The sequence below is a fragment of the Mustela nigripes genome, chromosome 11 (genome assembly GCF_022355385.1).
Source record: "Mustela nigripes isolate SB6536 chromosome 11, MUSNIG.SB6536, whole genome shotgun sequence".
Taxonomy (NCBI): domain Eukaryota; kingdom Metazoa; phylum Chordata; class Mammalia; order Carnivora; family Mustelidae; genus Mustela; species Mustela nigripes.
The window spans coordinates 8,524,601-8,546,536 of NC_081567.1; the positions used below are offsets into that span (position 1 = coordinate 8,524,601).

The 21,936-nt window shown below is 63.2% G+C and overlaps 1 protein-coding gene across 4 annotated transcripts; it reads right to left on the reverse strand.

Annotated features, from left to right (window-relative positions):
- Nucleotides 1-98: 98 nt before the first annotated feature.
- On the reverse strand, nucleotides 99-21,405 carry LOC132026597 (ras GTPase-activating protein 4). 4 transcript variants are annotated; one of them, XM_059414638.1, is made up of 21 exons: nucleotides 21,247-21,405; nucleotides 15,982-16,038; nucleotides 14,553-14,666; nucleotides 13,961-14,022; nucleotides 12,703-12,832; nucleotides 10,918-10,999; nucleotides 10,246-10,377; nucleotides 9,979-10,070; nucleotides 8,557-8,674; nucleotides 8,157-8,307; nucleotides 7,816-7,880; nucleotides 7,437-7,549; nucleotides 7,012-7,204; nucleotides 6,711-6,848; nucleotides 6,035-6,179; nucleotides 5,591-5,757; nucleotides 5,224-5,361; nucleotides 4,078-4,213; nucleotides 2,606-2,726; nucleotides 861-925; nucleotides 99-735 (listed from the first exon to the last, which is right to left on the reverse strand). In XM_059414638.1, exons 1-21 carry the CDS (start codon nucleotides 21,309-21,311, stop codon nucleotides 614-616), a joined length of 2,406 nt encoding a protein of 801 aa, XP_059270621.1. In that variant the 5' UTR covers nucleotides 21,312-21,405; the 3' UTR covers nucleotides 99-613. The 4 variants fall into 4 exon arrangements, with proteins under 4 accessions (XP_059270621.1, XP_059270622.1, XP_059270624.1 ...); XM_059414639.1 differs by having other exon boundaries at nucleotides 14,553-14,661; nucleotides 21,247-21,338; XM_059414641.1 differs by lacking the exon at nucleotides 21,247-21,405 and adding an exon at nucleotides 21,085-21,151 and having other exon boundaries at nucleotides 14,553-14,661.
- Nucleotides 21,406-21,936: the final 531 nt, after the last annotated feature.

Consider the following 21,936-nt stretch of genomic DNA (forward strand, 5'->3'; position numbering starts at 1 on the left):
AGGCCAAGGCAGCAGTGCTGGTCCTTGGTCACCCCCAAGGAGCCACGGGAGTCCCCAGGCCCAGGCCCTCCACCGACCCCATCACAAGACCCCAGAGCCCAGCAGTCACAGCAGGTTTATTGTCAGCAACAGAGCACCGGCGAAGCTCTCCCAGGGCGCCCAGCCAGTGGCTGGAGGGGAGAGGGGGCGAGGCGGCCAGGAGCTAGGGGATGCTGAGGTCAAGGCCTGGGCGCCTGCGCTCCGTGTTCCCTCCCACCTCTCTGGGTCCAAGAAGCATCAGTTCCCCTGGGCTCGGCCCATCCTAGGGGTGGTTTCTTGCCAGGTCTGCCCTGGGCAGGAGGGAGGGTCCCTGGAGAGTCTGGGCTAGCGCCAGTGGCGCCCACAAGAGCTGTGGGGAGCAGCTAGGCTTCACAGAAGAGCAAGAGTGTGCCAAGTCCCCTAGAGACTTCGGGCAGTCAACGACGGGCCTTCTGGACCCCCAACTCACCCAGCCCACGACAGCCCTAAGCCCTGCTCCCCCAGGAGTGGGAGTGAAGAGCCGAAAGCGCACCGGGGGTCTCCAAGCACCTGGCAGGGGGCTCGGCGAGGGCACGGGTTGGGGGGGGGGCAGGCCTCACGTCTGCAGTGGCCCGGGGTGGCGGGGCTCCGAGGGCGGCGGGCCGGCCGAGCCAGAGCGGTGGGCCTCCTGGAGGTCCCGCAGCACCTGCAGAAGCTGGGCCAGCGCGTCCTCGGGGGCTGGAGGCAGAGGCACAATGAGGGCAGAGCAGTCAGGGCCAGAGCTCCTGGGGGGTGCGGCCCCATCCACAGCACCCCAAAACAGAGCTCAGGCCACTGTGGGAGCCCAGCTGGGAGGGACCTACCTTCCCCCGGGCCGGTGCGCGCAGAGCCTGCCTCCGTGCCCGCACTCAGCTCCCGGCGCTTCTCCCTGCAGGGAGGGCAGAGCTCGTGGAGCCCTTGCCAGGAAGGCCGCGGGGCCCCATGTGGGCCTCCTGAGCGGAAGGGATTCTGGGAGGGAGGAGCTGACCCCTTCAACCTGGGGGGAAGTAACAGGGGCCCAGGTCGTGGTCCCCTGGCCACCTGCCTCCTGCCGTCCGCCAGCCTCCTCGGGTCTCCCCACCTCCGCAGTGGCGGGCCGGCGGAAGGCACTGTGGAAACCAAGTTCCAACCACATCACTCCTGTTTCAGAGGACCCTGGGGAAAAGGGCCTGAAAGTCCCCAGGATTAACTGGCCGTGAAACGACTTTCCTTCTTAGGGGAGTAGGAGACAATGACAATTTAAGCACGATTCCTAACCAGGGTTCACCGGAGATTGCCGAGCCCTCTGACGTACAATCCTGGGAGCTTCCGTGGAGGGAGAACCAGCAGCCACGGGGACCCCAGGCTTGAAGCTCCTTACTTAGGAATCCCACTGGCTTGGTCCTTTGGACGGTCTCCCTGATCTGTTTGGGAAGGGCTGTGTCCCTCTGCTGAGATCTAACACGCTCCTCCTCCCTCAGATGCCTTCTAGGCTGTGGGGTCGGTCCCTGACTCGCTCCGCTCATTTGCTAACTCAACCCTGACTGCAGGAGAAGACATCTGGGTCATTCCCAGCCCGGCGTCCAGTGATCCGTTACAGCCCCAGGCCACTGCGTCCGGGGACCAGAGGAGCCGGTGGCGCAGAAGGGCCGGGCCAGACGCTGCGGGACGGCAAGGAGGTGAGGCCGAACGAGAGGAAAGGTGGCCAAGCGGTTCCACAAGTGCGGAGGCTCTCAAGGCAGGGGGCTGTGGTCAGGCCCACGGCACTGGTCCCGTGGCGCGAACCACTTGAACCCAAGGTGGCCTGGGTTCGAGTCTTTGCTCCGCCGCTTCCTGGCTTAAATGGGGGACACGACTGTGGGTCCCCAGAACAGAGCAGACAGGGTGGTGGCTGTATCTGGTAGGTGGAGGATGACGTCCCCGAGCCAGGGGGCCAGACAAGGGGTGGAGAGGGGTGACAGGAGTGACCTGGAAGCTACTGGAGACTGCGGCTCCCAGGGGAGTGCGTGGTTCTCGTCTGACCCCCTGAGCCCCAGAAGGGTTTCTGAGGACGAGATAACACCCTGGAAAAGCTGACGAGGAACAAGGACAACAGCCACCACCCCTCCAGGATGCAAGCATGGGGGTGGCGACAGAAAACCGCCCCGATCCCAGCGGGCTCAGAGAAGCAGGGGGCTGCTCGGAGGTGAGCCCACACAGCACTGCACCTCCAGAAATTCTGAATCCGTGGGGGAGGCCGCAGGCATTCTGGTTGTTTCTGAGCGGGAGCCAGGGCCGAGACCAGGCATTAAGCAGCTGGCTGGGGGCAATCCCTGTGCTCCCAGGGCGCAACGGGACGGCCGGACGGGCTGGGAGGCTGGGTCAGCCCAAGGCCGGACACGGCCGTGGCAGTGACCCGGGGCTTCTGTATCCTTGAGCCTTCGTCCTCAGGTGAGCCTGCCTCCTGCCGCGGAGACCCGAGTGCCCCTCCCCTGGTGCAGGGGTCACGGGCAGGAAGCGGCCAGGCCTGATGTGCAGCCGGAGACCAGCCTCTCGGCCCAGCTCCCGCCCTCTCCCGCCACACTCCCCGGGGCCACACAGGCCTCCTCACCGCAGTGCGGCCTCCACGCCCAGCAGGTGCCGGTAAATGAGCTGGGCCTCCAGGTCATGGTCCAGAGGGTCATTCCACTCCTGGAGGGTCACCCGCGACCGGGTCTTGTCGCAGCCCAGATCTGGGGGCACAAAGAGGGCAGGGTTGCAGGCAGGCCCCGTGAGAGCTTACATCCAACCTCGTGGCAGCGTACGTGGGGACACTGCGGCCTGCAGAGGGACAGGAATGGGCTCAGGGGCCCCAGGAGGGCAACATCTCATCTCTGTCGGGTGCAGCCCCCAAGCCCAGAGATGCACGACGGCCGAGCACGGGGGCCGCACAGGAGACAGCCCGGGGGGCTGGACAGCTTTCCCGGTGGCTGCTGGCCTGGAAGGAAGGGAGAGGCCTGGGACCGTAAGGCCATGGGGACGGAAGCTGGAATGAGCTGGCATTATGACCTTGGCAGAGGCACTGCCCCCACCCCGTGAAGCCTCCGGTTTCTCCTCCATAGAATGGGTTACCGGACCCTGCCTCCTAGTGCCCTAGGGAGTGCCCCCAGCCAATAACAAAGGCCATCGCCACCAAGGTCAAAGCCAGTGGCTGCGGGTCAGGTCACCCAAGCAGCGACACTGGTGTACAGCGCAGCTGCTGTCCCCTCCCAGACCCGGGGCCGGGCTGCAGCAGGTGCGGCGGCTTCCCAGGGACTCCCCGTGTAGCAGGCTCCGGGGGCCGAGTCTCTTCCGAGACCAGGGAACAAGAGTTTTGTAAAGCCGATGAAGGTAAGAGAAGGAAGGTCCTAACTGAGCTGTCCCACAGGAAGCCAGCTGATGACATAATGCCACTTAAATGCAGAATCATTAAAATTACATAAATTAAAACAAACTTAAGTCTCAGCTCCTGGGCCACACTGGCCACACTTTAAGTCTGCCCACACCTGTTCGCGACAAGCACACGCACAGTTCTGGGCACCACAGCCACCATCACGGAAAGTTCTAGCAGCAGCTTGTCTCAGCCGTCCCTCTGGTGCCCGGGGACCGCCCCCACCCCCGCAGCTCCAGCATCAGGCCTCCAGGTGGGAACGTGAAGCTCAGGGGCCCTCCTGTGCCCTCGGCAGCAAGGAGTCCCTACGGTGTGTCCCTCAAAACCCTGGTTCACAGACACCTCCCTCCCTGGGCAACAGAGAGTCCCTGTCATGTGAGCGAGGTAGTGCTGTGTTACATAGCATGACGGATGGCACTCCAGCTCGTTTCCAGGCCTCCTCAGAGCCTTCGATGAACCCATGCGCGGCACCCACACCAAGCAGCATTTCCCAAACTCCCATTCTGGAACCCTTCCCGCCCAGAACCCCTGCAGGGACTGACCTGCCACCAATGACTTCCCCCAGGTGCATAGGTGGCCTCCCTAGCCGGGCCAGCCAGCCAGGGCTTGGAAGCCCCGTGTCCCGGCCAGGGTGCCCAGATGCCGTGTAGGGGAACCCAGGCCTCCGCTCCCACCTGACTTGTCCTTCTGGTGGCAACAGCTCCACTTGTCCCCACGGAAGACGCCAGGGTGGTAGGAGCCCAGCAGGCCGGGGTTGCTGATGCTCACCTTCCGCAGCGCAGACAGCCACTGGTTCAGCTCATTCACGCACTGCAGGGACATGGGGGGACGTCAGCGGTCACCTTCTCCAGGAAGCCCGCCCTCCCTTCCTGGAGCTCCCCGGCACATGGCCTGATGAGCAGAGCAGCAGCTGGACGTCAGCTGCCACTGCCCCCGACGGCCGTGCCTTGAGCAGTGTACAACCTTGCCAACCGTACAGGTAGCCACCATTTTACCCTGTGGCTCTGGACAGTCCCTGCCGGGGACAAGCCAAACCCCTCTGATTTCAGCCTTCCTTCTTGCTCCCCGTGTGCTGCCCCTAGACGTTTTCCCCTTCACGATGCCCCTGCTCAGAGGCCATCTGCCAGAGGCCCTCCCACCCACACTTGAAAGAGCAGTAACCCCCTAATGAATGCTACTCGGTTCCCTCCCTCTCCCCCTTAGTCTCCTCTGTGCCCTTCAAGGCGCTGCCACCATCTGACATGTGAAATATTGACCTAGCAGTCCGTCCGCCTCCCTGGGAGACAGCCCCAGGAGGGCAGGGCAGTTTCACCTGCTGCTGAACCCGCCCCTCCACAACCCGCGCCTGGAGCCTTGTGGACGCTCTGCGAATACTTCTCAGATGAATGGGTGAGCTAATGCATAAAGAGACGAGACTTGGACAGCATGCACCCAGAGCCACACGCCTGCACAAACATGACGACTGCGTGTTGGGTCGCACCGCAAACACACAGGCACCAACAAAGGTACTCACAAAACCAGTGTCTCACAAACATGCACAATGTGTGATGCTCCGATTGACGGGAACGTACACGTCCTATACCAGACCACGCAGACCTAGATGTGGGTGCTTAGGCCCAGGGAAAGCCATGGGCACAGGGCCCCAGGACCCCCAGAGCCCAGGACACACACACACACACACATCAGATCTCACACCTGCTGGGCCTGATACAAGTGACAGGGGGCAGTAGGCTCACCGGGGCCTCCTTCTAGCTGCGCCCCCCCCCCCCAGCGGCCATTCCTCCAGCAGCCCTCCCCGAGTGCCCCCCCACGGCCCCCACCTTGCACTGCAGGTACATGGTCTGGGCCTTGCCCGCATCGTCCTCGTAGATGACCTGCATGACATGCGAGCTGCCGAAGCTCTTCTCCTCCACCTTCTCCGCTGCCCGGATGTTGGCTAGCTTGATGAGGGCACTTTTCTGGAGTGGGCCGAGACAGGGAGACTCAGGGTCCAAGCCGGGGCCACTCTATGTCCCAGTTCTGGGCCTGAGTCTCCCCTTCTACAGCCTGGGGAGTTAGCATCAGGGACCCGGCTCTGTAAGTGACCCCAGTGACTCTGTGAGTGACCCAGTGACCACAGAGCACCGGAACTTCCTAGCTGTTATAAACCCCTCAAATCCCCACTTGGCCGCCTACTTCCTCACCCACCTTAGAGCTGGGCGTCTTGGCGAAGCTGAGGGCCTCGGTGGTGAGGGAAAAGTGGAGTTTCTTGAAGGAGGACATGAGGTGGCCCTTGCCCTTGGTCCTGTGGATGAAGAGCGGCCCCTCCTTCACCGGCGGAGCCTGCAAACTCAGGGTCCGCTGCAGGTCCAGCTCTGCGGGGCCGGGGAGGGGGATAAAATGTGAGCCCAGGGATGTAGTGGGGGGGTGGCCGGAGACTCGAGGGGAGGGGCACAGGCAGCAGATGGTCAAGGCCATGCAAGCGTGATGGAGAGGCTGTGGGTGAGACCCAAGAGCCACAGAGATAAGATAGGTGGGGACCTGGGCCAGAGGACAGAGCAAACTGGACAGGGAGGCTGTGGGCGGGGCTGTGGGCGGGGCCAGTGTGGGTGGGGCCCCTGGGCAGGGGCGGGGCAAAGCGGGAGTGCTCACCCTCCTTCTCCCCGATGTCCACCAGTTTCGTGATGAAGTCCTTCAGCTGAGCCACGCCCTGGCGCACGGTGGGCTGCAGCGGCTCCATCCAAGCCTCCTTGGCTCTGGAAGCCGGCGTGTCCATGTTGCCCACGTTCTGGACCGCCTGCAGGGGACGGCAGCAAGGGCCAGGCTCTGCTGGGTCAAACCCCCCCACGCTGCAACCTCCCCCACCCCGCCACCAAATCGATGGCCACTCGCGTAGGAGAACCCGAGGCAGCAGCGGCACAAGCTCTGCTCACGGGCCCGGTCCATCCGCCCTGCGGCTCGGGGCTGATCCGATCCCGGAGTGCGAGGCCTTTCGGGACCGGACGGTTGAGGCTACTTGAGACCAACCCGCTGGCCTTGCTCGGCAAGTTTAGGAGAAGACTGCTCCCCTGGGTTCGCCGGTCCCAGCCTGGCGGCAGGCAGCTAAGGGCCGCCTGGGAATAAGAGGCTGATCTGGGGGCCAAAGGGCCCGCGTTCACACACACAGGCTCCGGGCCCGAATCTCCTTCCCCGCAGGGACTCGCTTCCTTGTCCATGGACTCGGGTGACCACGAGAAAGCGTTGTCCAGGGTCAAGTGCGGTGCCACGGGCGACCCGGGAGCCAGTCGGGGACACGGTGCCGTGCGGGCCGGGCCCCGCGGGCACCCACCTTGGCCAGCAGCAGCAGCGTGCGGCTGGTGCGCGCGTCCGCGTGCCGCTCCCGCAGGTGGAAGAGCTTGGGCGCCATGATGGCGGGAGACAAGAAGCGCAGGCACAGGAAGCTGGTGACGGCGATGAACGGCACGTTCTGGGGGGCGCGGGAGAGCGGGGGCTGGGCTGCCCGCGGGCCTTCGGGGCTGTCCCGGCCTCTGCCTGTCCCCCTGCCCCACCCCCACCCCGCCTGCGGTTCTAACCAACCCCCCCAACGCCGCTTCCTTCCCTCCGCCCGGCCCCACCGGCAGGGGGCGCACCTCGTGCTGGGCGCCGGGGAAGCGCTCGCGCACGCGCCGGAAAAGCTGCCGGAAGGTGGCGCGGACCACGGCGGGGCAGGCGCGAACGGAGCGGCTGAGCGCGCTCAGCAGCGCCCCCAGGTGGATGCGCAGCGTCTGCGCGCTCTGCTCCAGCACGTCGGCCTCGGTCTGTGGGCGGTGCAGCCCGGAGCACCTGAGTGGATCCCGCAGAGAGGATGGAGGTCAGCGCCCCTGCACGGGACTCTCGCGGGGGCTCCCGGAGACAGGCGCAATAAGGCGTCAGCAGAAGCGGGGACAAAGGCAACGCACAGGTAGGCAGAGCGACGGAAAGTAGACCCGGGCAGAGGAGCCAAAACATCCACTTGCAAAGAGGGCCTGGCACCGCCGCCCCCGCCCCCGCCCCCGGGGATCACATCCGGCCTCACCCTACGTCCTTGACCTCCACTTTGCTGGGGTCCAGCTCCACGTACTTCTTCTCCTCAAACACCCTGTCGATGATGGGGCCCAGGACGCCGTGCAGATACCGCATCCCCACCACCTGGGGGCCAGGGCGGGTGGCATTGGTCCCACCTCCCGCCTCCAGCTCCCTGGCCGTCTCCCTGCAGCTGCACACCCCCCCCCTTATGCGCCATCTGCCTGCTGTGTCCGCTCAGGGTAGAGCCAGGCCCACAAAGGGGACAGCGAGACCAACCGCAGCTGCGCGAATGAACACGCGAGTGGATGCATGAACTTCTTTATCTCTTGGCCCTTCTGAACCTCGGTCTCTTCATCTAGGCAACAAAGATGTATACCACTCAACCTCACCTTCAGAAAAGACTCCATGGACTTTGAGGCAAGAGAGTTGCTCCGGAACAGGGTGTTAGCCTCACCTGTGAGCAGAGGTTCCAGTGGGTACGGGTTGGGGAAGGGAGGACCACGGGGCTGGGGGCCCTAAGCTGGCCCCTCTGTAAGGACCTTCCTTGGCCCCTCCCAGCACACTGCCCCACCTATGCCTTTTGCTCATTCCTTTGCCTCCTAATTGGACCCAGCAGCTTCCTACAGGAAGCCTTCCCAGATTTCTCTGCTCTCAGCATCTCTGGAGTCCTTGGCTCCCGCCTGCCCTCTCCACCACACCCTCAGACAGGCCTCCCCCTCCCAGGCCTCACTCGTGCGACCCAGCTCCAGCTGGAAGAGCAGGTCCAGGAAGTCTTTGGCCAGTCCCTGCCCCAGGAAGAGCTTGAGCAGGTTGGTGGCCACCTCCTGGCGGCACTCTGTGCTCGTTGTCTCCTCTATAAGAGGTATCAGCTGCCCTGGGCCCTGCAGGAAGCAGCAAGGAGAGACAGGGTTGGAGGACCCACAGGGGAACCCAAACCCTTCACTCTGAGGACCTCAGAGGACCACGGGGAAGGAGGGATGCTTTCCCAAGGGTTGGCAAGGGGCCCTGGGTACTCGCTAGTTCCTTACCGTCCTGAGAACCGAGAGCTTTGCTCTTCAGAGCGGGTATAGGACAGGGAGGACTGGCCTGCTGGCCCCGGCCCCTCCCACCTTCCCCCGGGGCCCCCTCACCTGGGTGCCCAGCTTCACCTCACGGCACAGCAGCCGCACCAGGGGCTGGTAGCAGCCGGAGGGCAGTACCGTCTCGTCCCGCAGCCGCACCTCCAGCTGCAAGGAGCCCAGGCTGCCCCTGGAACGGGCAGCCTGTGACCTCTCCACCAGGGACCCAGGCCGCCTGCGCCGGGCCCCTCCCCGCTGGCTCCATATTCCCTTCTCTGGGCCAGCCTGTCTCTCGGCTCGTACCCTCCACCTGCCCCCCCCCCGCCCCGCCCCGCCCCCCTTTCCCCCCCCCCCCCCAAGCTGCTTTCCTTCCCTGCTGGGCAAGCCCTTCCTGCCTCCAGCCATCTCCACCAGCTGGCTCCCTGCCCCCTCTAGACCCCTTGGACTCCGAGCTTGACCCATGCAAACAGGCTGGGCTGCCCAGCCTCAGATCTGTAAACTCTAAGAGAACAGCTCCTTCGTGTACACGCTTTAAGCTGGAAGCAAGTCCCCGACGGTTTTAACAACCTGCCGGGGCAACTGAAGCTTGAGCAGGCTGGAGAACTTGCCATAACAGATCTAACTGCCAAGCTCCCCTGCTCGGATCCCTCCTGGTGGGTCCCTCCTGTTGGGGGTGCTGACCAAGCCTTAGCAGTCTCTCAGCACCCCCCTTCCAGAAGCACAGTGCAGTTCACTAAGTTTGCTGCTCAGCACGGCCTCATCCCCAGAAGCCCTCCAAACAGCCCTGGGCAGGTTCTCTGGACATGCCTTGCGGCTGGACACAGCCATCTGCCCCCGCCCTGTCCATGGTAGGGATGGGGGGGGGTGTGTGGGACTTTCTGCAGAGAGACGGAGCTGAACCACCCACAGTGGGGGACACTGCTGACCTTCCACTTCCCGGTTGAGTGGTGGGCAAGGAAGCCAGAGAGCTTCCTTGATAGGTTGCCAAATTTAACCAAAATAAAACTACAAGACGCCCAGTGAAGTTTGAGTATCTTTAGCCTAAGTCTGTCTCCGACACCGCATGGAAGTACCACACGGAAAAATGATTCACTGTTTGCCTGAAATTCAGCTTTACGTGGACATCCTATATTTTATCTGGCAACCTCATTCCTGGAAAATCTGAGGGAGGGTCAGAGCTCTGGGGACTTGAACCCTGGTATGAGGTCTGCTGGGAAAGCCTTAAAGGGAAAAAGTCTGATGGCCTGTTCCAGAATCTGCCAGAAGGTAGAAAGCAGGAGACCCGTAGTGCCTTGGAGCTTAGAGGACAGGGCCAAGTCCAAGGCTGTGAGAAGGGCCAGGCGGCAGTACTGGTCAGGATAACAGAGTCTGGCCCTGAGGGCTGGGGTCTGCCCCCGACTGCCTGCTGGAGCCAATTGTCAACTCTCCCCGCACCCCCGCAAGCCCCCTGGGGCCCAGAGCCCACCAGCCCCGCGGCCAAGCCCAGGCACTCACTCTCCCCGCCGACTCTTGGACTGGTCGGGCTGCAGCCGGAACCAGCCCTCCTCCTGCTGGGCCGCCCACAGTCTCTGGACATTGAACACCACCTGGGGAGTAAGGCAGAGTCAACTACTGTTCCTTTGGGGGGAGTCCCTCCTCGGGGTCCCCGATCACCAGTGGCTGGTTCTGGGGAGTGCCCCTCCGGGGCAGTGGGGGGCAGGGGGAGACTGGGGGTGGTGCCGGAATGGAGGCAGGTGCAGCCCGAAGGAGTGGGGCACTCACTCTGCCCAAGAAGTCATTCCGGCTGACAAGGTCCCAGTCCCAGGCTTCCACACACACCGCCTCCGCGGCCCCCTCTTCCAGATCGAACTCAAATGTCTCATTCCAGCGTGGGTAGCATGATTTCTTCACAATCTGTCCAGAACGGGGCAAGTAGAGGTGGGCTGACCCCAAGGGGGTCCCCAAAGCAAGGCCCAACCAAGGGTACAGCCGCCCCAAACACCCCACTTGGGATCCCTGCAGGGGCCTTGCAACAGCAGAGGTGTAACCTTCCTGTCCAAACCCCTGCTCATTTCTCAAGGGGGAATGGAGGCCCAGAGTGGGCAAGGTACTTGTCCAAGGCCACACAGCACAAAGGTAGCAGCAGACTGCACTGAGAAACCAGGCCTCCACCCCTGGCCCACCCCAGGGCTGCGCCCACCACCCTGGCTGTTTCCTGGGGCAGAACAATGCCGGGGGAGCTATCGGACGGTGCAGCTGAACCCCACACCGGCTGTCTTGGGCCAGGAGGCCAGGAGTGAAAGGCAGCTGCGGCTGTAGGGGTTGGTGACAGAAGAGCGGGGACCTGCTATGCCCCAGGGTCACCCGGCCTTTCTTAAATGTCTTCTGTGAGACCACAGTCCCAGCCTGACCGCCCAACTGATGAGGGCTCCCCGCCCCCCTCAGCCCCCTCACCGAGGTCTCCTGTGTCCGGCCGTTGTAGCGCACTCGGACGAAGGGGTCAGATGCACCGTTCCGGTCCTTGGGGGCCAGGTCCCTGGGAGGGAAGCAGGGCATCCACTTCTCACACTCTGTCCCCAGACTGTCACCTGACCGCTGTGGGGTCACCCCCAGGCTGGGCTCATCTGTGCCCAGCGCCTCTCCCCGGGACACTGATTCCCCCAGTGTTCCCCCCACAGGCCTCTACGGGGCACCCACAGAAGACCAGGCCCCCCACCATGGCTCCTCTGGGTTGACAGCCGCAGGCGGGCTGTGAGCTTATCGTCTGCTCTGGGGAGCAGGGAGGCAAGTACACCGTAGAACAGCCTGGGCTGTGTCCCCCACCCGGCTCCCCGATTGCCAGCGCAGCCCTGAGCCGGGGCCATCTCTCCAAGCCTCGGTTTCCCCTTTGCGGAGTATAGAAGATAACCCCCACGACTGAGATCACGGGCTTCTAGAAGGCCTGCCCCACAGTGGGGGAGGTGGGTCTTGGGGAGCAGCCCTGCCAGGTCATCCTGCCAATACTCTGCAAAGCCCAAATCCGCTCACAGCACCCCAGCACCCCGCTCGGAGCCCTTTGTGGGGCAACAGCAAAGCCCGCCCCTCTTCTTTTTACTGTAAATACTGTTTTCTGCTCTTCTCCGTATTTTTAGTTTAAAGCCTCCCGTGCCGGCTTTTCCTGCCTCCTCAGAGCCAAGAGAATTCCAGGACATGAACTTGAGAATCTGCCCAGAAAGATGAGAAGAAACGTTCTTTCTGCACAGACAGCTTCTCGGGCCTCCCGGAATGCCAGTGGGGTCTGAGCGGGGGAGGGGCGGGGCGGTGGGGGCCGAGACCCCCCCCCCCGCCCATGCTCTGCACAGAGGTCTGGACAGACGGCTCCTCCCGTCCAGGCCCCTGCTGACTGGAGGCCAGGCTGGGCCAGCCCCCGCATCCCCAGGAGTGTCGGCAGCACGGCAGCACATGCGTGTGAGCCCGAGGGCGGGAATGGCCGGGTGTGAGGGTGTGATCGGCCCCTGCCCAAGTGCACATTCTCCCGCTGCCTCCTCATCCCCACTCCAGCCCCAGGACAGGGAATCCGGCCGGGGAGCCACCGTCCCCACTTGCCGGAGAGAGATCTTCCCCCGGCCCTGCTCCCTCTGCAAGCTGACAGCCCTCACCCCCTCACCCCTGCGGGGACCGGCTCCCCCACGGGCACTGGCCCGGCCCTGCCCTCCCACCCCAGAGGCAGCCAAGGGACCCTGTGGAGGTGGCCCGGAGCCACAAGGGAAGAAGCTCCTCAGGGAGCACGTGTGACTCACACTCAGGCCCCGACAGGAGGGGAGCCCGCAGCTAAAAATACCGCGGATGGGGAGGGGAGGGAGGCCTGTCGTAGGTGACTCAGGCCCACCTTTCTGCCCAAGTCACTGTTCCTCCTGGAGAGGACTGCACCCCACCCCCGCAACACACACACACACACACCTGGAGAGGACCGCACCCCCCCCCCGCAACACACACACACACACACACACACACACACACACACCAGGCCAAGTTCATACTGTAGTTAAACCCCAGGGGAAGCCCAGGCTTGGCACGCAGGCTGCACGCGCAGAGCTTGGGGTCCCCTCTCCCCTGCCTTACGATGCCCGAAGTCCCACCATTAGAAGATCACCCTGTCCCTTAAGAGACATGGCGTCCTCGGCCGGGTCACCCAGGAAACGCCTTGAGGTCAGGCAACCTCCCCAGCCCGCTGGCCCGCAGGGGCCTCTCCCGTCTCACCTGGCCTCCAGCACAGAACAGCGCAGCCGACCCGCCGGCGTCCCCGGGACCACCTCAAGGCGCAGGTGGATCTCGCCTTGCACCTCCTCGTCAGGGTCCACCTCCGTCAGGTGGGCCCAGCCGCTGAAACCTGTGGGACCCACGGCTCAGCCCTGCCGGGCGCCATGGCGCCCCTGCACTGGCTGCTCAGGGTCCTCTCCAGCTCCAGGGGGCAGGGGCCATCGTCCCCGGGGACAGATGGGGACACAGTCTCAGAAGCTGAGCAGCGGCTCTTGGAAGAAGCTTGATGTGAACCCAAGTCCAGCGACCCCTGTGTCCTTCCTCTCGTGCCCTCTGCCCCCGAACCTAACTTGTGATAGAACCGCTTTCTCTGGCCTCAGTTTCTCCATCATAAAACAGCAGCTCTTGTCTGGGGCTGCTGGAGGAGGGGCCGAGCGCAGGTGGGGAAGCATTAAGGGCCCAGCATCCCCTGGGCCACTGGACCCCGAGGGGCCTGTGGGGGCCGTGGGCAGGAGAGGCCTGTGGGCCTGGCAGGGGCCCGAGAGTCTCCATGAGTCAGCAAAGTCCCCCACCCCCGCATGCCCGCCCCGGCCTCACAGACAGGAGCAGGTGTGTGCCGGGAAGGCCCGGGAGGAGTCACAGGGGCTGCACAAGCCAAACCTGAACCGCCCGAGAGCTCCAGGTCAGAACCCTCACTGGCAGCCAGGAAGCCAGCCCAGAGGAGGCAGCAGCTACCCCAGGTCCCACAGTGAGGATGGGACAGGGCTGAGCTCTCAAAACAGTGTCAGCATCCCAACCATCATCCAAGGGGCCTAGCCTGGCTGCAGGCCGACCGCTCAGGCTTAGGGCCGAGCCGCCCCAGGGGCCCAGGCTAAGGGGACACCAAGGGTACAGGAAAAGCCAGCCCGATGGCAGGAGGGGTTTCCGCACCTCCGCAAGCGTGGAGAGGCTCCTTCTTGTGCCTGCAGAGGCCTCAGATCCCAGCACTGGTAACCCCTCTTTGCCCTAGGGACATGCATTTCCAGCAGGGGACAGAACGGGGCCCAGGACATTGAGGCTAGGGGGCAGGAGATGGGCCAGAGGCCCTTCTAGGGAGGGCACACATGGCTTTCCCTGAGCACGGGCTGTGAAGGAGCCTAGAGGAAGCATCTCTGAGTTGGGGGAAGGCCAGGGACGGGGCCACCAGTACCGGGAGACAGGAGGGGGCCGGGGGAGGGGAAGCAGGAGCAGGCCATGGGCTCCCTCCCAGGAATCTTACCCTTTGGGTGAGCAGCCAGGGTGTCCCTGGTAAGGCAGACCTTCCCGATAACGTCGTCCCGACTGGAGGATGGAGAGGGGGCCAGAGCTGGGCAGGGCTCCGCAGGGAGCCTGGGAAACCACCCCACCCCCAACCACCCCACCGCCCAATTCAGAGGCCCTGTGGGAAGCAGAGAAGCTGACACTCCAGTCACTTGCAGGAGCCGATCCGAGCAGGACCCGTGACCCTCCTGCGGGCCCTGCATTCTGGACACGCTCACGGGCATGTGCTAGGTTGCTACACACGGACGGACACACGGGCTCACATATATGCCAAGTTCGTCCTGGGTTCCCTAGCTCGCACGTCCCCACGCAGAGCCCAGCACACCTGTGCCTTTACTCCCGCATGTGCACGTGGGGGATGTGGTGTGAGCGCTGTGAACACCCCCGCCCCCGCAGACCCCGGCTCGCTCAAACCCGGAGCCCTTCCCCCCCCAACCCCCGCTCCAGGCCACAAAGAGGACGCAAAGCGACCTGCCGGCCCGGCAATGACATGGGCCAGGGGGTCAGCTGGCAGGGTCGGGGCCCCCATTTGAAGGGTGGGGCCCACCCACCTGAGGGCGTCCTCATCCATGACGTAGAAGGCCACCGCGTGGAAGGTGGGCGGCAGGTGCACCTGGTACTCCTCGCCCCAGAATGGACACAGGGTCTTCCACACAGTGGCTGTCCTACAGCAAAGGAGCCTCAGTGCCTGGCGGGGCCGCCTGCAGACCCCGGGCCCACCCACAGGATCTGACGATTCTCCTTGTCCTCGACCCCACTGCCCACCATCAGCCGTCCCCTCCTGACCGTCCCCTCTGCCCTGGGAGGGGCACAGGGCTGCATCTAGCAGGCCATTTTCCATTTGGGGAAACTGAGACCACAGGGGGCCATAGCTAGCCTCAGGTCACATGAACAGGACAGTGGCAGAGCCTGACCCAGAGCCAGACCCAGGACAGAGCCTTCAGCCCAGGGGACTCAGCAGGGAATGCTGGGGGGTTGGGGAGCCGAAACCCCCAAGGTGGGCCAAGGACCCGGAAGGAAGCTCAAATGATCACCTTGACCCCAAGCACTTCTCCGACAGGCCACTGGAATGCTGGGGCCTCGGTTTCCCTGTCTGTCACAGAGATAATCAGAGCCATCCTGCCCGCCCCCCTCTTGGTATCGTGGTTTGCAAAGAATGTGGAAGAAGAACCTGAGGTCCTATTTGCAAGGGTGAAGAACCACGAGCCCGGCAGCCTCAGCCGGCCGTCAGCAACGGGCACTTCGGTGGGCAGAACTGCGGGGCAGCTCTGGTCACGAAGTCCAAGGTCGAGGCCAGAGACGCAAAAGGAACAGGACCTCAAAGAGCATGCCCAGAATCGTGGAGCCCAGGGACAAAAGCACGTCCGGGGAAAGTGGCCCTTCTGGGAACAGGCTGGGGCCCCCTTGCCTGAAGCAGCCTTTCTGGGGTATAACCACGGTGGGCATCTCTCAGGGCACAGGAACCCCAAGGGAGAGCCAGGATAAGAGAGGGGGACGAGCCTCAGGCTTTGGGGTCAGCCAGATTTGGGCTCCAGTTTGACTTTGCCAACTCCGAGGTACGCGACCCTGAGCAAGTTAGCCTTTCTCAGTCCCCGGGTTCCTCCTCTGTAAATGCAACTTAATCATAACACATCAAGCTCCTTGCAAGTTATAAATGGGCTGCAAAAGGTTTAGCACAGGACCCGGCGGACCACACTCCAGAAGTGACAGCCGCTGTTGCTAATCATCACCCTGTCCCTTCCGAGGGCCGTAAAGATCACAGAAAGGAACAGCGCTGGCGAGAGGCCCTTGGATCCACGGCCTGGATGGACGTTCAGGTCAGTAATCAGCAGGAGTCAGAGGTGGATTTTCTCACCTCCCAGCAGGTGCGTCAGGGCAGGGGGCCGGCCTGGGGATCAGCCTGTCCCCTCCCCTACCCGGAGGATGTGAGCGGGAAGCGTGGGGAGGAGCAGGTGCTGGGTGGGGGGGAGGGGCCCATACCGGATGACAGGCTCATTGTCCACCTTCACGATGCAGTAGGGGTCGCTGCTGCCGGTGCTGCAAGACACAAGGGCAGGGCGGGGCTGACCGGCGGCCAGCGGCAGGTGGGGAGAGCGTCGGAGCGCCCAGGGGCTCCCAGGCAGCTCAGCCCTCGGGGACCCCAGGGAACGGACGATCAAGTCTGAGGCAAGCAGGCCTGGGCTGGGGTCCAAGGGCTCGAAGCGTGTACCCCACACCCCTCATCAGTCTGGGAGGCTGGTGGTGAGCAGAAGGCAGGACCCTGCACGAGGGGTTAAGGCCGTTCCTGCCTGCCACCCCTTTCCCCTCAACGCCCTGCTCTGCCCCAAGGAGGACAGAAACAGCCCCAGGCCAGGTCCACAAACCCCATCCTCAACACCCAAGTGGGCGCCTTGTTCTCTCTCCCTGGAGCCTTTGCTCCTGCTGTCCCCAGCCTCTCAGAGCCCGGCCCCGTCCCAGAGGCAGGGAGTAAGGTCTCCTCTGCGGGCCCGATGCCTGCAAACCCTCTGACTTTCCCTCCATCCCAGGACTGCTAGCGATGCGCTGTCCTCAGCTGCCACTACTGCCCCACACCACCTGAGGGAAGGGTCCCTTCTGTGTCCCCAGGGTCTAGGACAGGGCACAAGACAGGGGGCCCGGGGGGTGTTTGCTGGAAAAATGAACAAATTTAACAGGCTGGCCTCGAGCTCTTGGCCATCTGGGAAAGAAGGAAGAAGAAGACGAACCTGGGACTGCTCAGGTGCCCTGGTCTCCCTGGTCTCGGTTGGTAGGGGGTTCCTGGGGTGGGTTGGGGGGACATTCCCAGCCAGGCCTAGGGCTGGTCCCAGGCAAGAAAGGGGGTAAGGACTGTCTCCAGGAGTGCCTTTCAGGCGCAGTGTCCATAAAAAGGAAATGATTTGCATGTGGTAGGCTGGGGAATTCAAAGCCCCAGCTCTCATCTCCAAAGGGGCTCTTCCTGCAGAGGAAGCCCCGATCTCTGAAGGTCCTCCTGATGCTGACCGGAAACTGACCTGACTGGAAACTGACCAGAAACGTCTGCCAGGACTCGGTTCCCCACACAGAGCAGTGGGGCGGGGAATGACCACCCACAGGGTGGCTGCCCCAGGTGCCCGGTCTGACGGGAGGGCCCGCCCATGACAGATGTGCAATTCTGCCAGGACTCGGTTCCCCACACAGAGCAGTGGGGCGCGGAATGGCCACCCACAGGGTGGCTGCCCCAGGTGCCCGGTCTGACGGGAGGGTCCGCCCATGACAGGTGTGCAATAAATGTTGGCATGGCCCTAGACTCCCTGCTTTTCTGCCTGCTACCCCTTTCCCTGTCACTTAGGAGCCCTCTCCACCAGAGAGCCCCTTGGGAACACCTCAGCTTGTATCCCATCCCCCCAAATCCGGGGGACTCTGGACCTCTAGCAATCAGGCCCCTGTGCACTCCCAGAGCTGGGCTGGGTAGCAGCCCCCAGCAGCTGCATGCATATTTGCACAAGGAACTGGGAAGGAGGAAGATGTCCGTGTGCTCTGAGAAGTAGCGGGGTGCGGCAGGGGTGGGGTGGGGGTTGGGGACGGGCCTCCTCTCCCCTGCCTCTGCCTTCTGGCCTGGCAGCCCCGTGAGCCTAGCTTTGCTATGGTGCAGCTCTCACTCAATGAATGAATCTCTGAATGAACCGTGAGATTTGGGCTTTGGGTTCGGGGCCAGGTCACGGGGTGGGCAAAGGCCCAGAGGCAGGAACAGAGCTGGGTGTGCAGGGGCTACGAGGAGCTGGTGGCTGGATCAGAGTGCAAAGGGGACAGCGTCAGGAGCAGGCTGAGGCCAGAGGCCCACCCATGATCCCTGGTCAGCTGCGGGGATCTGTGCCCCTGCCTAGTGCCCTCTTGTCCTGATGAGGCCCCGGGACTGGTCCCCTGCCTCACTTCCCCTTCCCCAAGCCTCTTGGAGAAGCCAGCCTGGCTACTTGCAAGTCCTCTATATTTAGCCCCTTGGCGGTTTCCAGGCTGTGGAAGGGGAAGGATCAGTGTAAACCTTGAAATAGTCCTCGGCCCGTCCCCAGGGCCACTGGGCGTGGGAGCCAGTCGGTTACCGGTCATTATGAGACTTAGCTCCTGTCTGGCTGATCCAGGCACGCAAAAATGGGAGACAGTGGATGGCAACAGAATGGGAACAGGTGGGCTCTGAAAACGGTCAGTGACAGGGAGCACAGCTGTGCTCTGTGCCCTTAAGAGAACTAAGAGCCCATGAGTGGAAATGGCAGCTGTGATGATGTGTCCCTCCTCAGAACGGTCTCTGTCAAGATGAGTCACTATGGAAAGGTGGTGAGATCCCCGTCCTCAGAGGTGTGCAAGTCCTGGCTGGAAGGGAGGCTGCTCAGGAGACAGGCTGATGAGGCACAGTGAGGCAGGCGCACCCCCTTCCCAGCCTCCGCCCCCTTCCCAGCCTTCTGACACCCAGTGAGGGCCTCCTGGGGTCTCCGAACCCCTGCTGTCCCTGAGCCAAGTGGTTTGTGTCGCATTTCCAAGGCTCAGTCCCCACTGAAGCCCGTGGTAAGGCTGCAGCCTCGGCCCAGCTAGGATTCTCAGCCTGTCAACAGCAGTAAGAGTGGGTTTGAATCCCAGCTTCTCTCCCTAAACACTATGTGGCCTTGGCAAGGGACTTACACATCCTGAGCCTCAGTTTCCCCTTCTGCAAACTGAGCATATCTGCCTTGTAGAACTAATGCAAGGATTGAACGGAAGGGTCCTCCACAGCCCTTAGTCTCCTCTGCCATGGGCCAGGAGCACCCCCAGGGCTCCTGGAATGCCAAGACGAATGAGTCACGGTTCCTACCCTTCATGGTCACACAGCATGGTGGCAACTGCTACCAAGAGTGTGCTCCTGACTCTGGAGGGCACAAGACAGGGGCACGAGCACCAGTGCTGCTGGAGGGCACAGGGAAAACCCTGGAACGGAGCCTAAGTTTGAGAGGGGTCCTGAAGGATGAACAGGAGTTTTCTGGAGGACTCCGAGTGGGAGTGTCTGAAGACAGAAGCCCCTTAAACCTGTGCAAAGGCAGGGCTCGAATGTGGGGGCCTGGGGGGGAGTTAGAGCTGCATTTAGGAACCAGATGACAGGAAGCCCTCTGACCAGAGGCTTCAGGAGGGGACAGAGGTCAGCAGGCAGGGGGCCGGGCAAAGAAAGAGATCCTGAAGGCTAAACCAACAGGACTTAGTGGCGACCCCCCCAGGGATGGAGCCCCAGGGTCCCCGGGCTGGGCCGAGAACCTGGCACCTTGGCTCCCAGGGAGACCCAGTTGGCAGCTTCACTGCCCTGGGGCTAGGGAAAGCCTAGAGCCAGGCACTAGGGCCTGCGGGGATGGGGAGGGAGGTGACAGACGGAGGGGCTGCTCCTCCCAGCAGCCACCAGCCAGAGGAGGCCAAGCTGACCTAGTTAGCAGTGCCAGCCTGGGGGGGGCTGCTTAGAGCCTGGGCCAGGAGGCTGAGACCCTCCTCAAAGCTCATCCGCCTGGCTCTCCGCAGAGATGGCTTTCCCGGGGTCCGCCCCACCTAGCCCCGAGACCAGAAACCCACCTGGAGATGGCCTGCCCAGCCCCGCCCCCCTTAACCATTGCCATAGCAACTGCTGAGCCTGGCCTCACCAGGCCCAGGGGGCCTTGAACTAGAACTGCTCAAGGCTTTGAGTGAGCAGGCAAACTCACAGGGGCCACTGTCCGGGTGAGAGAGACGCCCTCGCCCTGGCCTCCTGCACCCCGCCCCATTCGCCACCTCTTGGCATCCAGGAGCAGGCTGAGGAACCCTAGGGGGGCAGGGGAAGGGCATGGGGGGGGCACTCCAGACAGTGGACTTTGGACCCTATGCAGCCTCTGGGCTCCCCTTCCCCCATACCCTGCTCCAGGAGGCCAGTGCACCTAGAGCCTTGTACTTAAGGGTTTTTTTGTTTTGTTTTGTTTTTAAGGATTTCAGGGGCATCTGGGTGGCTCAGTCATTAAGCGTCTGTCTTTGGCTCAGGTCCTGATCCCAGGGTCCTGGGATCAAGCCCCACATCAAGCCCCACATCAAGCCCTGCATCGGGCTCCCTGCTCGGCTGGAAATCTGCTTCTCTCTCTCCCACTCCCCCCGCTTGTGTTCCCTCTCTCGCTGTGTCTCTCTCTATCAAATAAATTAATAAAATCTTTTAAAAAAAATAAATAAATAAGATTTCATTTTTAAGTAATCTCTACACCCAACCTGGGGCTCTAACTCACAACCCTGAGACCAAAAGTCCCATGCTCTACCAACTGAACCAGCCAACATCCCTGTGCTTAAGGGAGTTTGACCTCCAGTCTACAGAAAGGGAAACTGAGGCTTCAGAGCTAAGATGCTGCCTAAGGCTGTATACAAGCGTGCCAGGGATGAGATGGGGAACCTCAGCTCTGGGACTACTGAGAAAGGCGCTGGGACAAGGGGCTCGGGAAACCTCCTCAAATCTGGCCAGGGACCAGGGAATGCCCTAGATGTCCACGGGCGTTAGGAGCTCTGGACCCAAGCCCTTCCTCTGCCATTTAGAGCCAGCCTTTTCAGGTCTCCCAGCCTCGGTTTCCTTATCTGTAAAATGGGATGATGAGAACTGCCTTGCTAAGTCCTTGTGACGAGGTAAAGCCACCGCAGGGCTCAGATAAAGCCCAGGGCACAAGGAACAGCTGCTCCCCGGCCACCCCATCTTTGCACGGTCCCAGCCTCCTGACCTACCGGTTCACGCCTCACTCCTGCGCACAGCTGGAAGCCCCGGGACAGGGGGACAGGCCCGGCCCCCCGGGGCTGGTTTCAGGTGCACACTCTCGGGTACTAAGGTTCCGGAACTAATGAGGAAGTCCCCTCGGTTCCCAGGGGCACCCCCACCCCTTCCAGCCACACTCCCGCAGTTCACCGAGACATCTCCCTGCGAGGTGCCCCCCACGCTCAGCCCCTGTCCTATTAAAGCCCCTTCCCTTCCTGAGCGCCGTTCGCTGGCTCCCTGCTAGCTCAGGCCCCTTACTGACCCCCCCGTCCGCTCCCCTGTCCACGGACCTTCCTTGTCCCCCTGCCCCACCCCCGCCCCGTGCTCGCCACAAATCTTACCGTCCCCATTCCCTTCCAGTCCCCCACGGCGGCCACACTCGCCACACCCTCGCCGCTGCTCCACTTGCGGGCGGGCCGTGTGGACCCTAGAAAGGTGAGGCTTAAGGAAGGGGCAGCGCCCCTCCCCACAAAGTTGGGGCCCCCACCCCGGGCAGCGCTCACATGTCCTTGGCGGGCAGGTTCTTCCCCTCCACGATGCGGATGGACAGCGAGCTGCGCTTGGCCATCGCGGGTCCGCGGCGCGGGGTCGGCGCCCGAGGGAGCCGGACCGCAGGGTCGCGTGCAGCCGGCGGGCGCGGGACTGGGCGCCGCGGGGGACGGGCCGCGCAGGGCGCGGGAGGTAAGCGCGGGGGCGGGGGAATCGCTTCCACTTCATTCACCCCCGCCCCCGCCCCACGTGCGGGGGCCTCAGCGCCGGGGCTCGCCAATCGGCGGCCGGGGCTCCCCCTGGGTGGGCGGGGCCGGATCGGGTCGCGGCGCTCATTGGCCGCCTGGGGGTAGGGGCGGGGCCTGCGCCCAGGGCTGTTACCCTGCTGGCTCGCCGCGGGCGGGTGGTCACAGTGGGGTGAGGGCGCGACGGTCGGCGCTCGGGTGGCCTGTGCCACCGGTACGCGTGGGCGGCAGGCGTGGTCCCAGAGTACCAGTCTCCAGGTGCAAGGGGGCTACGGGTCCTAGTATGTGCTCAGAGGCGTGGGCCGGGGACTCGCGCGGCGGACCGCCCTGGCCACCTGAGCCTGGCGCGTGGGACACCCCGCGTGGGTGTAAGATGAATGAATGCACAATCGCACGCACTTAGCAAACAGTATGTCTGTTTGTGTCAGAGCCAGCTGGACCCAGAAGGAGGCATCGAGA